Source organism: Empidonax traillii, unplaced genomic scaffold, assembly GCF_003031625.1.
Source record: "Empidonax traillii isolate 1590-97213 ecotype Southwest subspecies unplaced genomic scaffold, ASM303162v1 scaffold192:size804837, whole genome shotgun sequence".
Lineage (NCBI taxonomy): Eukaryota > Metazoa > Chordata > Aves > Passeriformes > Tyrannidae > Empidonax > Empidonax traillii.
Genome location: NW_020955385.1, coordinates 315,668 through 330,112, shown reverse-complemented (window position 1 = coordinate 330,112; position 14,445 = coordinate 315,668). Strand labels below are relative to the sequence as shown.

Genomic DNA, 14,445 nt, shown 5'->3' with positions numbered 1-14,445 from the left:
CCATGCCTGCAGAAAGGTTTAGTCTCACCAGACATCCCTAGAAGAGAATGTGGCAGTTGTTGGGTCTGTGATGGCTTCCCATCCATCCCAGGAGGAGCATTGCCTCTGTTCTCACTGGCCACTAAAACACAACTAAAATGGGGCCAGAGCTGCCAGAACCCTGCAGCACTGAGATCAGAGCCGAGGGAGCAGCCTGGCCCCTGCACTCCACACAGGGCTGTGGTTTGTGTTTTGTTTTCTCCTGCAACTCTCTGTTCCTGACCTCGTAACTGTTAACTCTCAGAACCTGACCTCAAGCCTTGCTAAATTAATTTCTCCTCTGTATTACCGTAAGGGCTGTGTGATGCTGGGAACAACATTCAATCAAGGCACGCCAGGGGAGCCAGGGTCTCACAGGGCACAGCCAGCTGCCAGGCTGCATGGGGCTGGAGGCTCTGCCAACGGCACAGACCCACACCACAAACACTTCTGCCTCCTTGCAGAACAGGACAATGGCAGAAACCCCGAGAAGTTCTGCAGATTTGGGAGGCAGCACCCAGGAAAGTCCACGGCTGGAGCCCAGAGCTGTGCAGAGGCCTCAGTAAGGAGCTGGGCAGAGCCAGGCCAGCAGCTCATGCTACAGGACGGGTGGCTGGGCCAGGGTGGGCAGGTTGGTGCAGCACAGGCGCAGACAAGAGCTGGCTGCCATCTGCCACAGTGCACTGGCCCCACAAAATGTGTCCTCCAGCCTTGGAACCTGCTCACCCACTGACCACAGCCATGGGCAAATCTCAGTGGTGATGATGCCACGGGAGGGGAGCACGAACTGAGCGTTCAGGTCCCATGCAGACTTCAGAGAACAGTGAGGTAATTGAGTATTGACTGAGATGTCCCAGGCGAGCCGCAGATACACGTTACGTTCTGCTTAACTCAATAGTTACCATTTATATTATCCCTTCCCACACTCTATCTTTATTAAGCTGAAAGGTTTGTAATTAGCTATTTGCTTTAAGTGTAAAGTTTTAATTAATTCATATTATGAAGTATAATTGCTTATTAGAGATAACATTGCACGATCTATCACACCGGTATCACTCTGTAATGTTTTAACCAAAATACAAGTTTGTCCCAGTGGCTGAGCAGAAGCCCTACAAATCAGGCACTGAGATCCAAAACTTCCTCTGCAAATCCAAAAGGAACCAACAAATGGGCAAATGATTCAGTACAACCCCTCTCAGAGCTGTGTCCCCTCTGAGCCATCTGAGCTGCAGCTCCTGCCACCGAGTCAGCCCCATTGTCCACGGCAGCACCATGCCTGCAACTGCATTTAACTGCTGATTTAACCTTCGATTCCAATTAATTTAGTTGTTAGAAGAGTTTTAGTTTAGGGCTTAGTATTTCTTTTATGGAGGAATGTCAGCACAGCACATCAGCTCAGGGTGATTTCAGACGGCATGAGCTCTCTCACCGTATCATGACAACTATGCAGCACTTGCACAAATGCAAAATCCCTACAACATCCCAAACGAACACCAGCCATACAGAGGCCTAGGGAATCACCTTGCAAACAGCATGATAGATTACTTTGTGGCACTGGGGCTGAATTAAAATAATAAACCAAAGTTCTCATCTGCCAAAGGCTGTACCCATGGTGCTGAGGCAGCAGATGGTCTTTCCTGGAGATAAGGGATTTCAAAGCTTTACCAGTGCAAAGAGAACTGAATAGAGGTTTAACATATGTATTGTAAGATTTAAGAGGAGAGTACCTGGTGGTGCAGCCTGATTGGGCTGACATAGCTGAGCCCCCCCATCCCACACAGGGCCAGGACCCACCGTGATGCACAGCCCAGCCCAGCCCAGCCCAGCCCAGCCCAGGGCCTGCTGGATGGATGGATGGGTGGATGGACCCAATTAGCTATTTATTGGGGTCCCTTCATGCTTCCTCAGGAGGGAAACCCCAACAAATACAGCCTTCCCTTCACTCACACCAACAACCTGTTCTGGCTCTGTTTTACGAGTCATTAATTCCCAATAAGTAGAAAACTGCCTGATAGGCTTTGGACAGGAATATTTACTGTATCAGAGGCAATCCACAATCTAAATTACCAGCTATAAATCAGGTTTTGAACATCGACGTGTCTTTAATAATGATAAATGAAGAATTTATGGACGCTGCTAAAGTTCACATCAGGGTTTTGATTTATGAGCAAACTGAGCTCAGGTGGAGCCATCAGCCCCAGGCCCAGCACCTTGTGACAGATTTGGACACCATCACTTCCCTCACCTGGGCTCCAGTGACTGCCAGCCCTGCTCTCCCTCCTGTGCTGTGGGGCTGGTCCCCTTCCCTGCCAGGGCCCTGGAAGCTGTGCCACAGGAAGCTTCGAGCTATGTGTCATGAGCCAAGGCTGTGACAGCTCCCCAGCCAGCCAGAGAAAATGTTAATTGCAAAGCAAGTAATTAGTGGCTACAAAATATGACCAATGCAATTACACTGAGGGTTTTTTCCTCTGTCTGTCCAGACTCGTGGCATGGAACAGTCTTATAATTAGGTGACAAAACTGACAGGCAGCTCCAGTGAAACCAGCCATCCTCACCCTCTGCAGAGACTCCCCAAGTGTTCTGCACCAATAATTACTAATCAAGTTATTTCTCTCGGGATTAAAAAGGCATTCCACAGGTAATTTGACCATCATAGCACAGGCCTGGTGCTGGCAAAGAGCCCTGCACCTGCAGAGCCCTGTGAGTCTGGGATGGCTCCAGGGCCAGGCTCGCAGACCCTTCCTGAGGGACCCCATCCCAGCTTGGGACCCCCCTGTGGCTGCTCCACCACCCAAAACTGCCACACAAGGGCACTTGGTGCAGCCCATCACTACCCAGCACACGCTTCTCCAGCACATCGTGACAAGTGTGTCACAAATGAGTCACTTAAAAAATCCCCAGCAAAGGTGACTTGCACAGATGGGATGTGAATGCGCGCAAGGGACAGGGCAGAGCAGGGAAGCAATGGTGATCCCAAGTTGTTCTGCTCCCTCCAGACTGTGGTTGGGCACAAGGATAAACAAAGTGGGGAGGATGAAGAGCACATGGGCAGCTGTGTGCCTGAACCACCACCCCGGAGCTGCAGCCTGTGGCCACATGCCAGGCTCGTCTGTTGCTCATCTACCTGGGGACATGCCCTCCCCAGAACTGTTTCATCCCAGGAGTTCTCAGCTGCACCCTGGCTCAATGGCACTGCCATGATGTCATCCATCTGCATTTTCTGTTTGGAAAAAAGATGGACGAGTCTGTAATTTGTCATTACCACACCAACCTGGAGAACAGCTGAACAAACCACAAATATTGAACAAACAACCAAACAAAACCTGTAATGGCTCCTAATGAGCAGAGACCAGTGCTGATGAATGACCTATAGCAGCACAGAATTATTTGTGAATTGCCACTGATTTCAAAAATCAAAACATAACCTTTTATTCACAATTGAAGTATCATGGGAAGTTTTGCTTTTAGGTTTTTTGTCTCACTGTGACTTTTTTGGGGAAATAACATTCACTCTAGCCAAGCCCACAGTATCCTCATAACACAAACAATGTGGTTAAACTCAAGCATCTGGGTCTGGTCTGGGTCTGAGCATTGCAGGGCATCCTCAGAGTGCTCTGAGAGATCCTGCATGGCCCTGCAAACCCAGCAGCCAGAACAGCTCTTCCCACAATGCTGGTGGTACCTCCTGCTCGTGCACGCTCTGCTCTGCTTCCAGCAGTTCTAGGTCTGTGTTCCCCTGCATCCCCAGCCTTTTGTCATTATCTAAGCCACAACAAACCCATTAAGATGGTAAAGATTGGAATTACTGTGATCCCAGGCAGATGCCCAGGACTGGCCCAGAGGAGCAGCAGTGTTTTGCACAAGACAGCAACAAATTACTGAAGGTCACCTACAATTTATCACTGCGTTGCTTTCCAGACAGTGACATTGTTTCCCCCAGGGAAGCAGCCTCAAGAGTGCCAGCACATCTGCTCTGATTGAGCCTCTAACAGGGATGATTTTGCTTGTTTTATTGGATTGGAAGCATCCCCAATAAGCATGTTGTCTCCTTGTCTGAGCGATGCCTTTGCCATATGACACTGAATTTACATCTCATCCACTGCACACAACTGCTCTGACAACTGCAAAAGCACCGTATGGGGAGAGGACACACTCCAGGAACTCAGTCCCAGCAGGGACAAGTCTTTGCTGTGCTCGTGAATAGGCCAGAAACAGCTGCAGGTGACAGGCTCTATCAGAGATAAGACTATGCAGCACTGCATCGCGTTTTCATCTTCAAAGAGCTTTACGATGCAAAGAAATTAACAGCAGCTTCTCCTGGGCACAGCTTTTGGCTGCATGGGGTCTGAGACACAAGGCTGGCACCGCAGAGACACTGCTGGAGCCTGTCTGTAAGCAAGAGCTGCTCTGATGAGGAACAACTGGACTAGAAGGCAGAGACACCCCAGAGAGCCACCCCAGACATGGGCTTTCGAGGGACTCCTGCCTGAGGGACAGCTGCCAGAGGGAATGGCCTGAGTGGTGCTTGTGCCAGTGTAGTCTCTGCTGCTGAGACACCATCTCACCACACAGGAGCGAGGACAGATCCCTTTGAGCCGGTCCTCCCTCTCTCAGGCTGGGGTACATTGACAGGGCAGGGTTTCTCCAGGGTTTGAAATACACAGCTTTTCTCTGCAAACAGCCCTCCAGCCCCCAGCATGACACCTCCAGCCGCTGGAGCCAGGAGCCATCAGTCCCAGCAGCCACCCAGCCTGTGTCCCCAGCAGAATGGGGACAATGGCCTGACCCTGCCACCTGCACCTGGCCAGTCCTCACCACTGGCTGGAAACAAGGGGCTGTGGATCCCAGATATCCCTTTTATCTCATCAAAGGCTGCTGGATTTAATTCCCTACACTTTGGTATAAAGTCAGGGTCCCATCCAGAAAGCAATTTATATCTCCCAGAGCAGGCAGTCAGAACATTTCCCATTAAAATGTAAATTTGGCCAAGTTTTCTGGCACCTCTTTTCCTTCCTTAAGGTAAGAAGAATATGAACTTGTATTATTTTTTCCATCAATGATACCTTCCCCTCAGTTTTGTGCTAAGGAAAAAAGCTGCCCGATATACACTTTCAACAAATTAAATTTGAATTGAGTCTGGCAGCACAACAGGGATCAAGATTACAGGGAGATGTGCTGGCCTAATTGGAGTCATTGCCAAGAAGTTACTTGCAGAGTGTTAACCACGGAGGGCATAAGTAGAGCAAACAGTCTCTGCACCAAACAGAGCTGCCCAGCGCTGCCAGTATTCCCAGCTGGCTGCAGGACCAGCCTGTCCCAACACTGGCAGCACCTTGACAGTGCCCCTCAGAAACGTGCTTGGTGCTGAGCTTAGTTTCTCTGCAAACCCAGCTATCCACAGCCAGGCACTGCAGAGCTCCACCAGCCACTCCTCCTGCCAGCACTGGGGTTCCCAAGTCAGCCAGGCATGGTGGTTCCTGCCCTGCCAGCAATCTCTGTCCCACCTCTGTCACAGCTCCACCACCATCCCTGCCCCTCCACTTGTCTCCCCACAACTGCAGCCACGCAGCAGAGGGGAATAGTCAGCTGGTAACAGGCACAGGATTTTGGCCAAACACGGTCAGAATAATAAAGGCAACTGTCCTGCTCACAGTGTAGGTTTTAAAAGATGCTGTTTCATGATTAAAACCCCAAATCCCTGTGGACTTACTACTTCTTTTGCCTTCAGACACCTGGAGGTAGGGAAGTGCTCTCTCCACACCTCAGGGAGCCTGTCAGCATCTGAAGGGTGTTTAGAGTATACAGCTATACACCAAGGAAAAAAGCCTGAAAATTCTCCTCTGCTCCAGTCAGGCAGGCAGCTCCCACAGGCTCAGGAGCTCCTGGTTCCCCAGAAATCTCATCCAAACAAGTTGTATGTGATGACAATTTGCATTATGGAGTAATGGAGAACTTGCACCTGACAGAGCTGCAGCCAGGACACTCCCAGCCCCTGTGGGAGAGTTAATGGGGCGTATCAACCCAGACCCCGGGGAGAGCAGGCTCGTCAATATAACTTAATAGTTTTGTTGCAAGCACTGATCCAGTGCTTTCCCTGTCCCAGGGCCAGGAGTGTTCCCCAGGGCCAGGAGTGCTCCTCAGGGCCATGCGTGGCTTTCCTGCAGGGCAGCTCCTGGAACACAGCATGTTGCTCAGACTGCAACCAAGTGCTCTGTCCTGCAGCAGCAGCAAGTGAATCAGCAGGCTCAGCCAGCATTAATTATGCAGAATCATTTGCTGGTGAAATTAAAAACAAATCAAAACAAAAAAAGAGCATCTAATTTAATAAAAGTTCAAGTAATAGTTAATTTACCAATTCCACAGTGAAAGTCCCTTTACCTCTGGAGCTCTCCTCCCTGCATGCAGGGGCTGTTCCTGGCTCCAGCAACGGTGACATCCCCTCGCACCCCTGTCCCACCTTGGCCTGGGTTGCCAAGAGTCCCCTCCCCAGGGACTCCCTGAAGCCACCTCCAAGGTGTCAAGAGGGGAGGGTAAACCCCAGCCTTTCTGAAAAAGGGAATAAACAGAGAAGACGTGGGTGTACACAGACCATGTTGACTCTAAGCCCCTGAAATATTCCAGTCCAAATAAATATTTTTTTTAAGGAACTGGAAAATGGGGAAAAGATACAGAGCAGCCAGGCAGAATGTCCTTCAGAAAAGGGAGCTGAGAGCAAATCTGACAAATGTGCCTGGGGTGACATGAGAGAGGGGATGCTGTCTGGGGAAGCAGACTCTCCAGATGGCCTCAGGGTCCCTTCTGTCTCTAACATCTACACTTCTACAGACTAATTCCTTAAATCAGCATCCTGTGGAAATTTGCCAGGCATTCTGCCAACTCTGGAGCTGGAAGAAGGTCTGGAGGATAGTGTAAGTGGGTATGCATGCAGAAGGAAACTGGGTTTGTGCAACAGGTCCCTATAATTTCCAGGAATAAACTCAAAGAAGCATTTCACAGCAGCCTCCTCGTGTGATAGCAAAGCCCTGGTGGGGAGGTGCAGCAGAGACAGAACCACCCCAGCCAAGAGCTGTCTGAGGATACCCCTTCCCATGTGGCGTTTCACAGCCCTCTCCTGCCACAGACAGATTCACTCCTGCAGCAAAATCAAGAACTGCAGCTCAGCATCCCACTCTGGGTACAGACCCAGCCCAGACAGACAAGATTCTCTCTCCTGGCTGTAAACACAATGAGTGAAAACCATCACTCTGAGCTCCCAGCATCTGGCAGGGCGGGCTGGGCTCCATATGGAAGCATTTCCCCACGCAGTGGACCATCTCCTAGTCAAGGCATTACAAGAAAATAAATCAGAAGGAGATTAACATAAATATTGTTTGAAAGATTTAATTAGCTGCAAATTGCAATGTTGCGTTTCCAGCTTAATAGCCCAAGTCTGGTTTTTGTTGTATTGGGAAGCAGAACGAGGGCTAGCAGTGGCATCACAGATCTCTGTTTGCGGTGATGGAAAAAACCCTGTTCCTGCCTGGGGACTCTTCAGACAGCAGAATCCCCATGGCTTCAACAGGGTCAGAAAGGGTCAGACTGAGCAGCTTCACCTCTGGTACCAACCCTGGCCCAGGTGGCCTGGCCTGGGGTTGTTCGTTTGAACCATCACTCCATGAATTTGAATGCAACCAGAGAACATTACAGCTGGAACACCCTGGAAGCCCCAAACCCCTCTATTCCGTTTTTGCTTTCCTTACAGTGCAGATGCAATGACTACAAACACAGAATGAGCAATTGGGGAGGGTGGGGCAGACAGGGCCTTCCCCACCCCATCAGTCCAACATTCCAAGCATTATATTCACAAGGCCTAATCAGGACAACAGAACAGACATTTGGGAATGGTACAGCAGCACAGAGAGCTCAAAAGGACTTTTAAATTCATTCTTTTAATCTTTTGTTTATTCACCTTGACATAACCCATCGACCTTATTAAACAAGGCCACAAACACCCACTTCTGAGTGCACAGGCACATGGTGCCCAGCTCCATCAGCTCCCACTCCCAAGGGTTAGGAAGATTCTGGTACCAAGCCATACTTCTGCCTCAGGATTTCAACTGTAGGTGTCAGTGCACTGTGGGGAGAACGAGAACTGTCAAAACAAAAGGTCTGGAGGATTAAACTGCATTTCTGGGGAAGATCAGTGAGACACAGGACTGCACTTAAAAACAAACAGAACATGAACTCCAGCAACTACTGGACTTTCCCACAGAAGCTGTGAGAAAGGGGAATTTGGGGAGCTCTTTAGGATTTCAGAGTGTGCTGTTAAACATTAACAGGAAGGTGGAACTGCTGTGGGAAACAAAGCAAAGCATGACCTGCCCTCACCCAAAAGCTTTATTTCATTTGAAGCACAGAGAAAGGCCCAGCAGTGCTCACCAGCCAGGACGGATGATGGAGAACTTCCCTGACACAGATAAGTCAACCACAGTCGACCCCAAGCGACACTCTGGGCTCCAGATGTCCCCTATGGGGCCTCCATCGATGATCAAGGACAACTGAGGCCACAGGTCCTGAAATTCCTGCAAGAGTGCTGTAGGTAACAGTCCTGACAGTGCTTTGTGAGTATCATTTTAAAAAGAAAAATATATAGCAAGAGATCAACCCTTAGTTTATTGCTAAAGCTGAGTTCAACTGTGGGAGAGCTTGGGGCTCTGTCAAAGTGCCCCACTGATGTCCCTGAGGGGCAGAGGAGCCTCACCAACACAGTCAGGGTGCTGCCCTTGGAGCTGATGTTGGCGCTTGTCAAAGCCAGTGGTCCCGAGCAGGCACGTGCCAGGTCCCTCATAAAGGAGTGGTCTGGAATACGAACACCAACCAGCTGCAGGGAAGGAGACAAGGGTTTTACACACAGAAACTGGTTTTAATTTTGTATTGCCTGAAGCCCTCTCAGCTTAAAACTGATTCTCTAGAGAACTGATACTTTTAGAACCTGCTGAACCAGCAATAACACAAGACCTAAGTCAGGCCCTAATCCTGGGTTATGCCGTGCCTATGTAAGTCCTGGGAAACGGGACCAGCACAGGGGCCCGGTAAGGACAAACAGAACAGCAGTACAAGCAGGTAGAACAAAACGAGCCCACTGCCCCCAAGCCTCGAGATCCGTCCTGTAGCCAAGACCTACTGATGTGAAAGGATTCAAGTCTTTATTCAGTTCTTCTGAACGCTGCAGGACCAGCGTCACCGGTCCTGGCAGCAGGTCCCGCAGCAGCTCGTCCGGCACGTTCACGTGGCAGTACCTGCAGGCCCAGAGGCAGCGGGGTCAGGGCGGCCACAGCGGGGCTGGGGCAGCTCCGGCACGGCCCTTCCCTCCCTTCCACGGCGCTCCGCGGACAGAGGCGGCCTCTCCCCGCCGGGCTCTCGGGGCAGCCCATCCCGCGCACGGGACTCGGCCCCGACCGAGGCTCCAGAGCCCGCGGGCCCCGCGCACCTGTAGAGCCGCTCCACGTCCCCGAGGCAGATGGCGAGGGGCTTCGCGCCGTTCCGCCCCTTCAGGCTGTAGATGCTGCGCACGGCGGCCGAGTCCTGAGCCAGGCAGGCCACGCCGTACACCGTGTCCGTGGGCACCGCCACCATCCCGCCCGCCTGCAGCGCGCCGGCCGCGGCCGCCACCGCCTCCCGCCATCCTGTGCGACACCGGGGGGGTCAGCGGGGACACCCGGCACCCGCCGCCACCGCGCGGGGCGTCCCCTCCCCGAGTCCGGCCCGGCCCGGGGCCTCCCCCGCATCCCCCACTCCCCGCCGGCCCAACCGCCCCCCTCGGCCGATTCCCCCCGCACCGTGCGGGTCGGGCCCGGCCGCGCCGCCGGGCGGCAGCGGCACCAGGCGAGCCCGGTCCAGCCCCGGCCCCGCCGCTCCTTCCACAGCCCGCGCCAGGGCCCGCGCCGCCCGCGCCATGCGGGCACTTCCGAGCGCGGCGCCGGGAGACAACGCAACAGCCGGGGAGGGCCGGGGCGGGCCCGGCGCTCACATGGCCACCGGCGGCCGCCCCGAGCTGCGAGCGGGCGGGACGGAGGCGGCGGGAGAGCGGCGGGTGCGGAGGGGACTGGGGGGAACGGGGGAGCGCGGGAGGGACCGGGGCAGAGAGAGGGGACCGCGAGTGCCGTGACCACCGTCCCCGCCGTGTTCCCCCCGCAGGTTCCGGAGGAGCCGCGGAGGCTGCGGGAGCTGCTGGAGCTGCGGCAGCGGCAGCTGCGGTCCCGCATCGCCGCCTGCGAGGAGCTGACAGCGGCGATGACCGCGCTGCGGGCGGCGCTGGGCCCCGGCCCGGGGGCCGCAGGGCCCTGAAGAGCCCTGGAAGATCGAGGCCTTGCCGAGGGACCAAGGGCTTCGCTCGGTCTGAGGCTCCGGGAGTGCCCGGGCGGTGCCAGGGGAGTTCAGGGACTGGTAAAGGCAGCACAGCCTTGGGGCTCGGTCAGTGTCGCTTTGCTGGTGCTTTATCGTATTAAATGTTCGCTTTGAAATAAGGCGGGACGGGCCTGGTCTGTATCACCCCGTGTGCCCCCCATCGGGACCTGCCTGAGCCCACCTGGAGGGGCTGCAGAGACACAAACCCTGGGCTGGTCTGTGGCAGCTGGTCAGTCCCTGCCACAGCAGCATCCTGGAGACACAGAAGCAGGACCTGAGGAAAATCCAGTGCCGGGGACCAGGCTGGAGGGGGGGTGGGACCCAACTCCCACCCGCACCGCAGGGCACCAGAGGGGGGGAAGCTGGTGAAGGCCAGCGCTGGAGAGGGAGGAGGCTGCAAAGGCAAACGCTGCCTTTTAGGGTTGGAATTCCACGTCCCCAATGCCTTCCAAAGGGGGCAAGGGCAGGATGCTCATCTCCCACAGAAAACTCTCAGGAAAAACTATTATAACACAATATTTAAATAAGCATTTAATTAGGATTCCATTAGTATTAATATTGCTTTCAATTCCAAAAAGGTTAATTTCCACTTCTTTGCAGATATTTCAAAGTACAATATTAACTTCATACAAAATAAGCAATTAAGCAAACACCATTATTTCACATTCTTCAAAAAATACAAATTCATATTTACTCTTTTTTGGGTTTTGGAGATGCTCTTCCTTTGGAAGTACTGTACCTGTAACTAACATCTTCACATTGCTCAATGTAAGCACATTTGTTCCCACGTTTCAGAGTTAAATAAATTCCTTTATTACAATACACACATTCTTGAGAAACTGGGGTTTAGTTCAGCCACCTCCAAGGCCCCGGGGTGGAACCAGGCTGGGTTTTGCCAGCGCTGGGTCAGGGGAGGCAGAACAGAGCAGGGTCAGCCTGAGCAGTGGGAGGACAAGAGTCACAAACCAGGAACACCAGCAACTGCCAACTACAGCACGGCAAACACACCCTCGAGTCTGCTGAAAAAAGTTAAGTGAAAAAAAAATCTCAAAATTTTCAGAAAAAGTAGAAACTGCATTTATTTGAGAAAGTGTACACTGCATAATGAACCAAATTTTGGCCAGCTTGCACACCACCACAGCACGGGGTGGGGTTTTCACCTAGTTCCAAGAACACACACACACTCAAGACTATGTACACTACTACATAAATATCCAGTTTAATTTGCATTTCTCAGTGCAGACGCAGAATCCAACTTCTAGAACGTGTGATAGAACCCAAGACAAGACACAAAAAAGTTAAAAGTTCAGCCCTGTCCATGAGTATCAACTACAGATAACATTTATAAAACCTTGACATTACTTCCAAAATATGTTATGGCAAAAGTAGTGTACAATTAAAAACTCTGCAGTCAGAAATTTATAGGGTTTATTAAAGACATGCTCTTCTTTTTTGTCTTACAGTCCAAACTGACTCCAGCAGTTCTGCCCAGCTAGCTCAGATCACTCATGCCCAGAAGTTTTCACCCACAGATCTCAAATCATTTCACAGAGACAACTCCCTGTCCTCATTTCACAGGGAGGTTCTGTGCCTTGCCTGGTGTCTCCCGGCCAGAAGCAGAGGCGAGAACGTGACATTAGGTCCTGTCTGCTCTGCCCCACTGCCCTGGCTGCCTAAACTCAGGAACCAAGCCAGGGACAGCTGCTCATCCCCAATCACCTTCAAGGACAACCACCCTCGACTCAGCTTCCCCCGCAGCTCCACACCAGCGGGCTGGTCACTTATCCTGGAGCAGGAGTGCTGTAAACAGCTCATAGCGTTGCTGCAGGTCAAGGACAATGTTGTGGATGGCTGTGGCCACACCACCCCCAGGAAATAAGGCAGTAACAGGACATCAGAAACCATCTTGAAGACAAATTTCAAAGGTGCAACATGCCTGTTTGAGAGCAGCTTGTCACTTGTGTTCCCACATGAGTGGCAAACCGAGGACAGGGGAGGAAGGACACACACCGAGGGACACAGTGTGTCCAACAGGAGCAACAAGCAGCCCCCAGAAAGTGTGAGAGAAAAGGCTGATGAAGCACAGTGCTCTCAGTGGGGTTTTTGCATAGATTGGACGTTTACTAACGATGCATAATTTGTCTGGGGCATGGGGGAAGAGCAGCACGGCACCAACCATACCTGTTCTGTCAGACAGACACACACAGACCAAACAGGAAAAGAATCTTTAGCTACAGGTATTGCACCAAGTTAAGTGCTCATCTTTGCACACCCCTGTTAACTTTTACTCAGACCAAAAATAAACTTTGTGAAAGTATATACAAAAGAAATTGCAGCAATTGGGTTAAAGATAAAATAACCTAAAGTGCATTTTAGATACCAGTATGAGGTTCTGCGAACTAGTCTTCCTGGGCACACTCAGCCTTACACAAGTGCCCAACTCGTACTTTGTTCCATGTAATTCGGTACCAGCATTCAATCAGTGCCGATTTTCCATCTCTCCACCACCTAAAAGCACGAAAAGCAACTTCTCCAGCTTTCAGCTGCAGGCCAAGTCTGCTCACTCAAGTTCCTGCTTGGTGATCAGAGCTACCAACGCTGGTAACTTGACTCCCTCTACATGTTTAGGCTTCTGCACCCACCTAGAAATTGTGTGTGACCAAGTAAATCCCCACTAGCACAAACCAGCAAAAACCTTTAACACAGGTGACCCAGAGCAGTGCAGTTTTACTCTCTGACTGATAATTGAAGGGGTTCATGCAGATTTTGCAGAGGTGGGCATGCTGTTCCAGGAGGCTCTGGCTTATTAAGGGGACGTGCCCCTTTCTTGGAATCCAACTTCTCACCAAATCTGCAAAGGCAGAAACTCTCCCCTTTATTAACCATGTTGTTATGGATATGCTACATGCTGGGGCAGCGAGGGGAAGACATGAAATTTTCTGGCCTTGCGGAATCTCAGGGCTTTGCTGCAGCTGCCCTTGGATCTCCTCCCGTCCCAGCACAACACCAACTGCCCCAGAGCATAACGTCTGATCACACAGCACTGGGGATAATGCAAATGTGAAAATATCTCAGACACACACAGCACCAACACTCTGGAAAGCAAACCAATGAGAAACAACAAAAGCATACACCTGTACAACACAGCTGGGTGGGTGCACAGTCCTTGCACTCACAGAATCACACATTCCTGCCTCAGTACAATCTCTAACCAGTTCCACCTGAATTACAGCCTGCCTGACGCACGTAAAAGAGGGCAGTGGCAAACCCAATGCACCAAAGAGTCAGCAGGACACAGTGCTTTTCCTGGAACATGCCAAAAGAAAACAGGAGCTGTGAAGACAAACAGCAGACACTGACCCCAGACACTGCTGCCCATCGCTGCAGCTCCACATTGAGCTTCCTAGTTCAGAGACTTTGGTAGTTTCTTCTACTCATTTCTGTCACAAAGGAGTTCCTGATGATGCTCTCTGGTCCAACCAAGAGTGTTTTAGGTGGACTAAGTCACAAGTAGCAAAAGTAAACACACCTCCCTGAAGGCTGCAAAAGCTCAGAAGAGGTTGCTTAATCCTCCGGTTGTCACAGTGCAGGCCACATCTGGGACACTTGTCCCCATCAGAGAAAACCCCACAACTCCAGGGGAATCTCCACACTCCCACATCAGCAGTCTCCCACAGGCACACCCCCATACCCACTCATCCTCGAACACCACTGCTGCACTATGCCAAAGGAAAGGCATGAGGCCACAGTGAGGGGCACGAGAAGGACCTCGACACAGCTTCAGGTGCTCTTCGCCCCCCTCCCAAGTGGAGCTCTGTGCACGAGAGCTGGTAGGAGACTCATCCCTGCGAGGAAAGTCCCAGCCATGCTGGCTGGGGACTATTTTTTTGTGTGTTCAAAGCAGTTCTTGGTACCTGCAACCCAACTGCAGCACAAAATGAAGGAGAAAAGCAAAGGGGCCTACACCTTGCAGCCCTGCAGGGATTACCATTACACGAATAAAACACAAAATGCTTTGTTAATCTGTGTTTCATGCATAAA

General features: G+C 51.7%; 1 protein-coding gene and 1 long non-coding RNA gene across 2 annotated transcripts; one reads left to right on the top strand and one right to left on the bottom strand.

Annotated features, from left to right (window-relative positions):
* Nucleotides 1–7,941: 7,941 nt before the first annotated feature.
* YRDC (yrdC N6-threonylcarbamoyltransferase domain containing) lies at nucleotides 7,942–9,954 on the bottom strand. The gene is made up of 6 exons (XM_027886676.1): nucleotides 9,837–9,954; nucleotides 9,488–9,683; nucleotides 9,182–9,296; nucleotides 8,759–8,878; nucleotides 8,437–8,579; nucleotides 7,942–8,131 (listed from the first exon to the last, which is right to left on the bottom strand). The coding sequence occupies exons 1-6, from the start codon at nucleotides 9,952–9,954 to the stop codon at nucleotides 8,068–8,070; spliced, it is 756 nt and encodes a 251-aa protein (XP_027742477.1). The 3' UTR covers nucleotides 7,942–8,067.
* A 99-nt stretch (nucleotides 9,955–10,053) lies between these two features.
* LOC114058882 lies at nucleotides 10,054–10,525 on the top strand. Its single transcript, XR_003571539.1, has 2 exons — nucleotides 10,054–10,090; nucleotides 10,195–10,525. It is a non-coding gene; the product is annotated as an uncharacterized LOC114058882 (long non-coding RNA).
* Nucleotides 10,526–14,445: the final 3,920 nt, after the last annotated feature.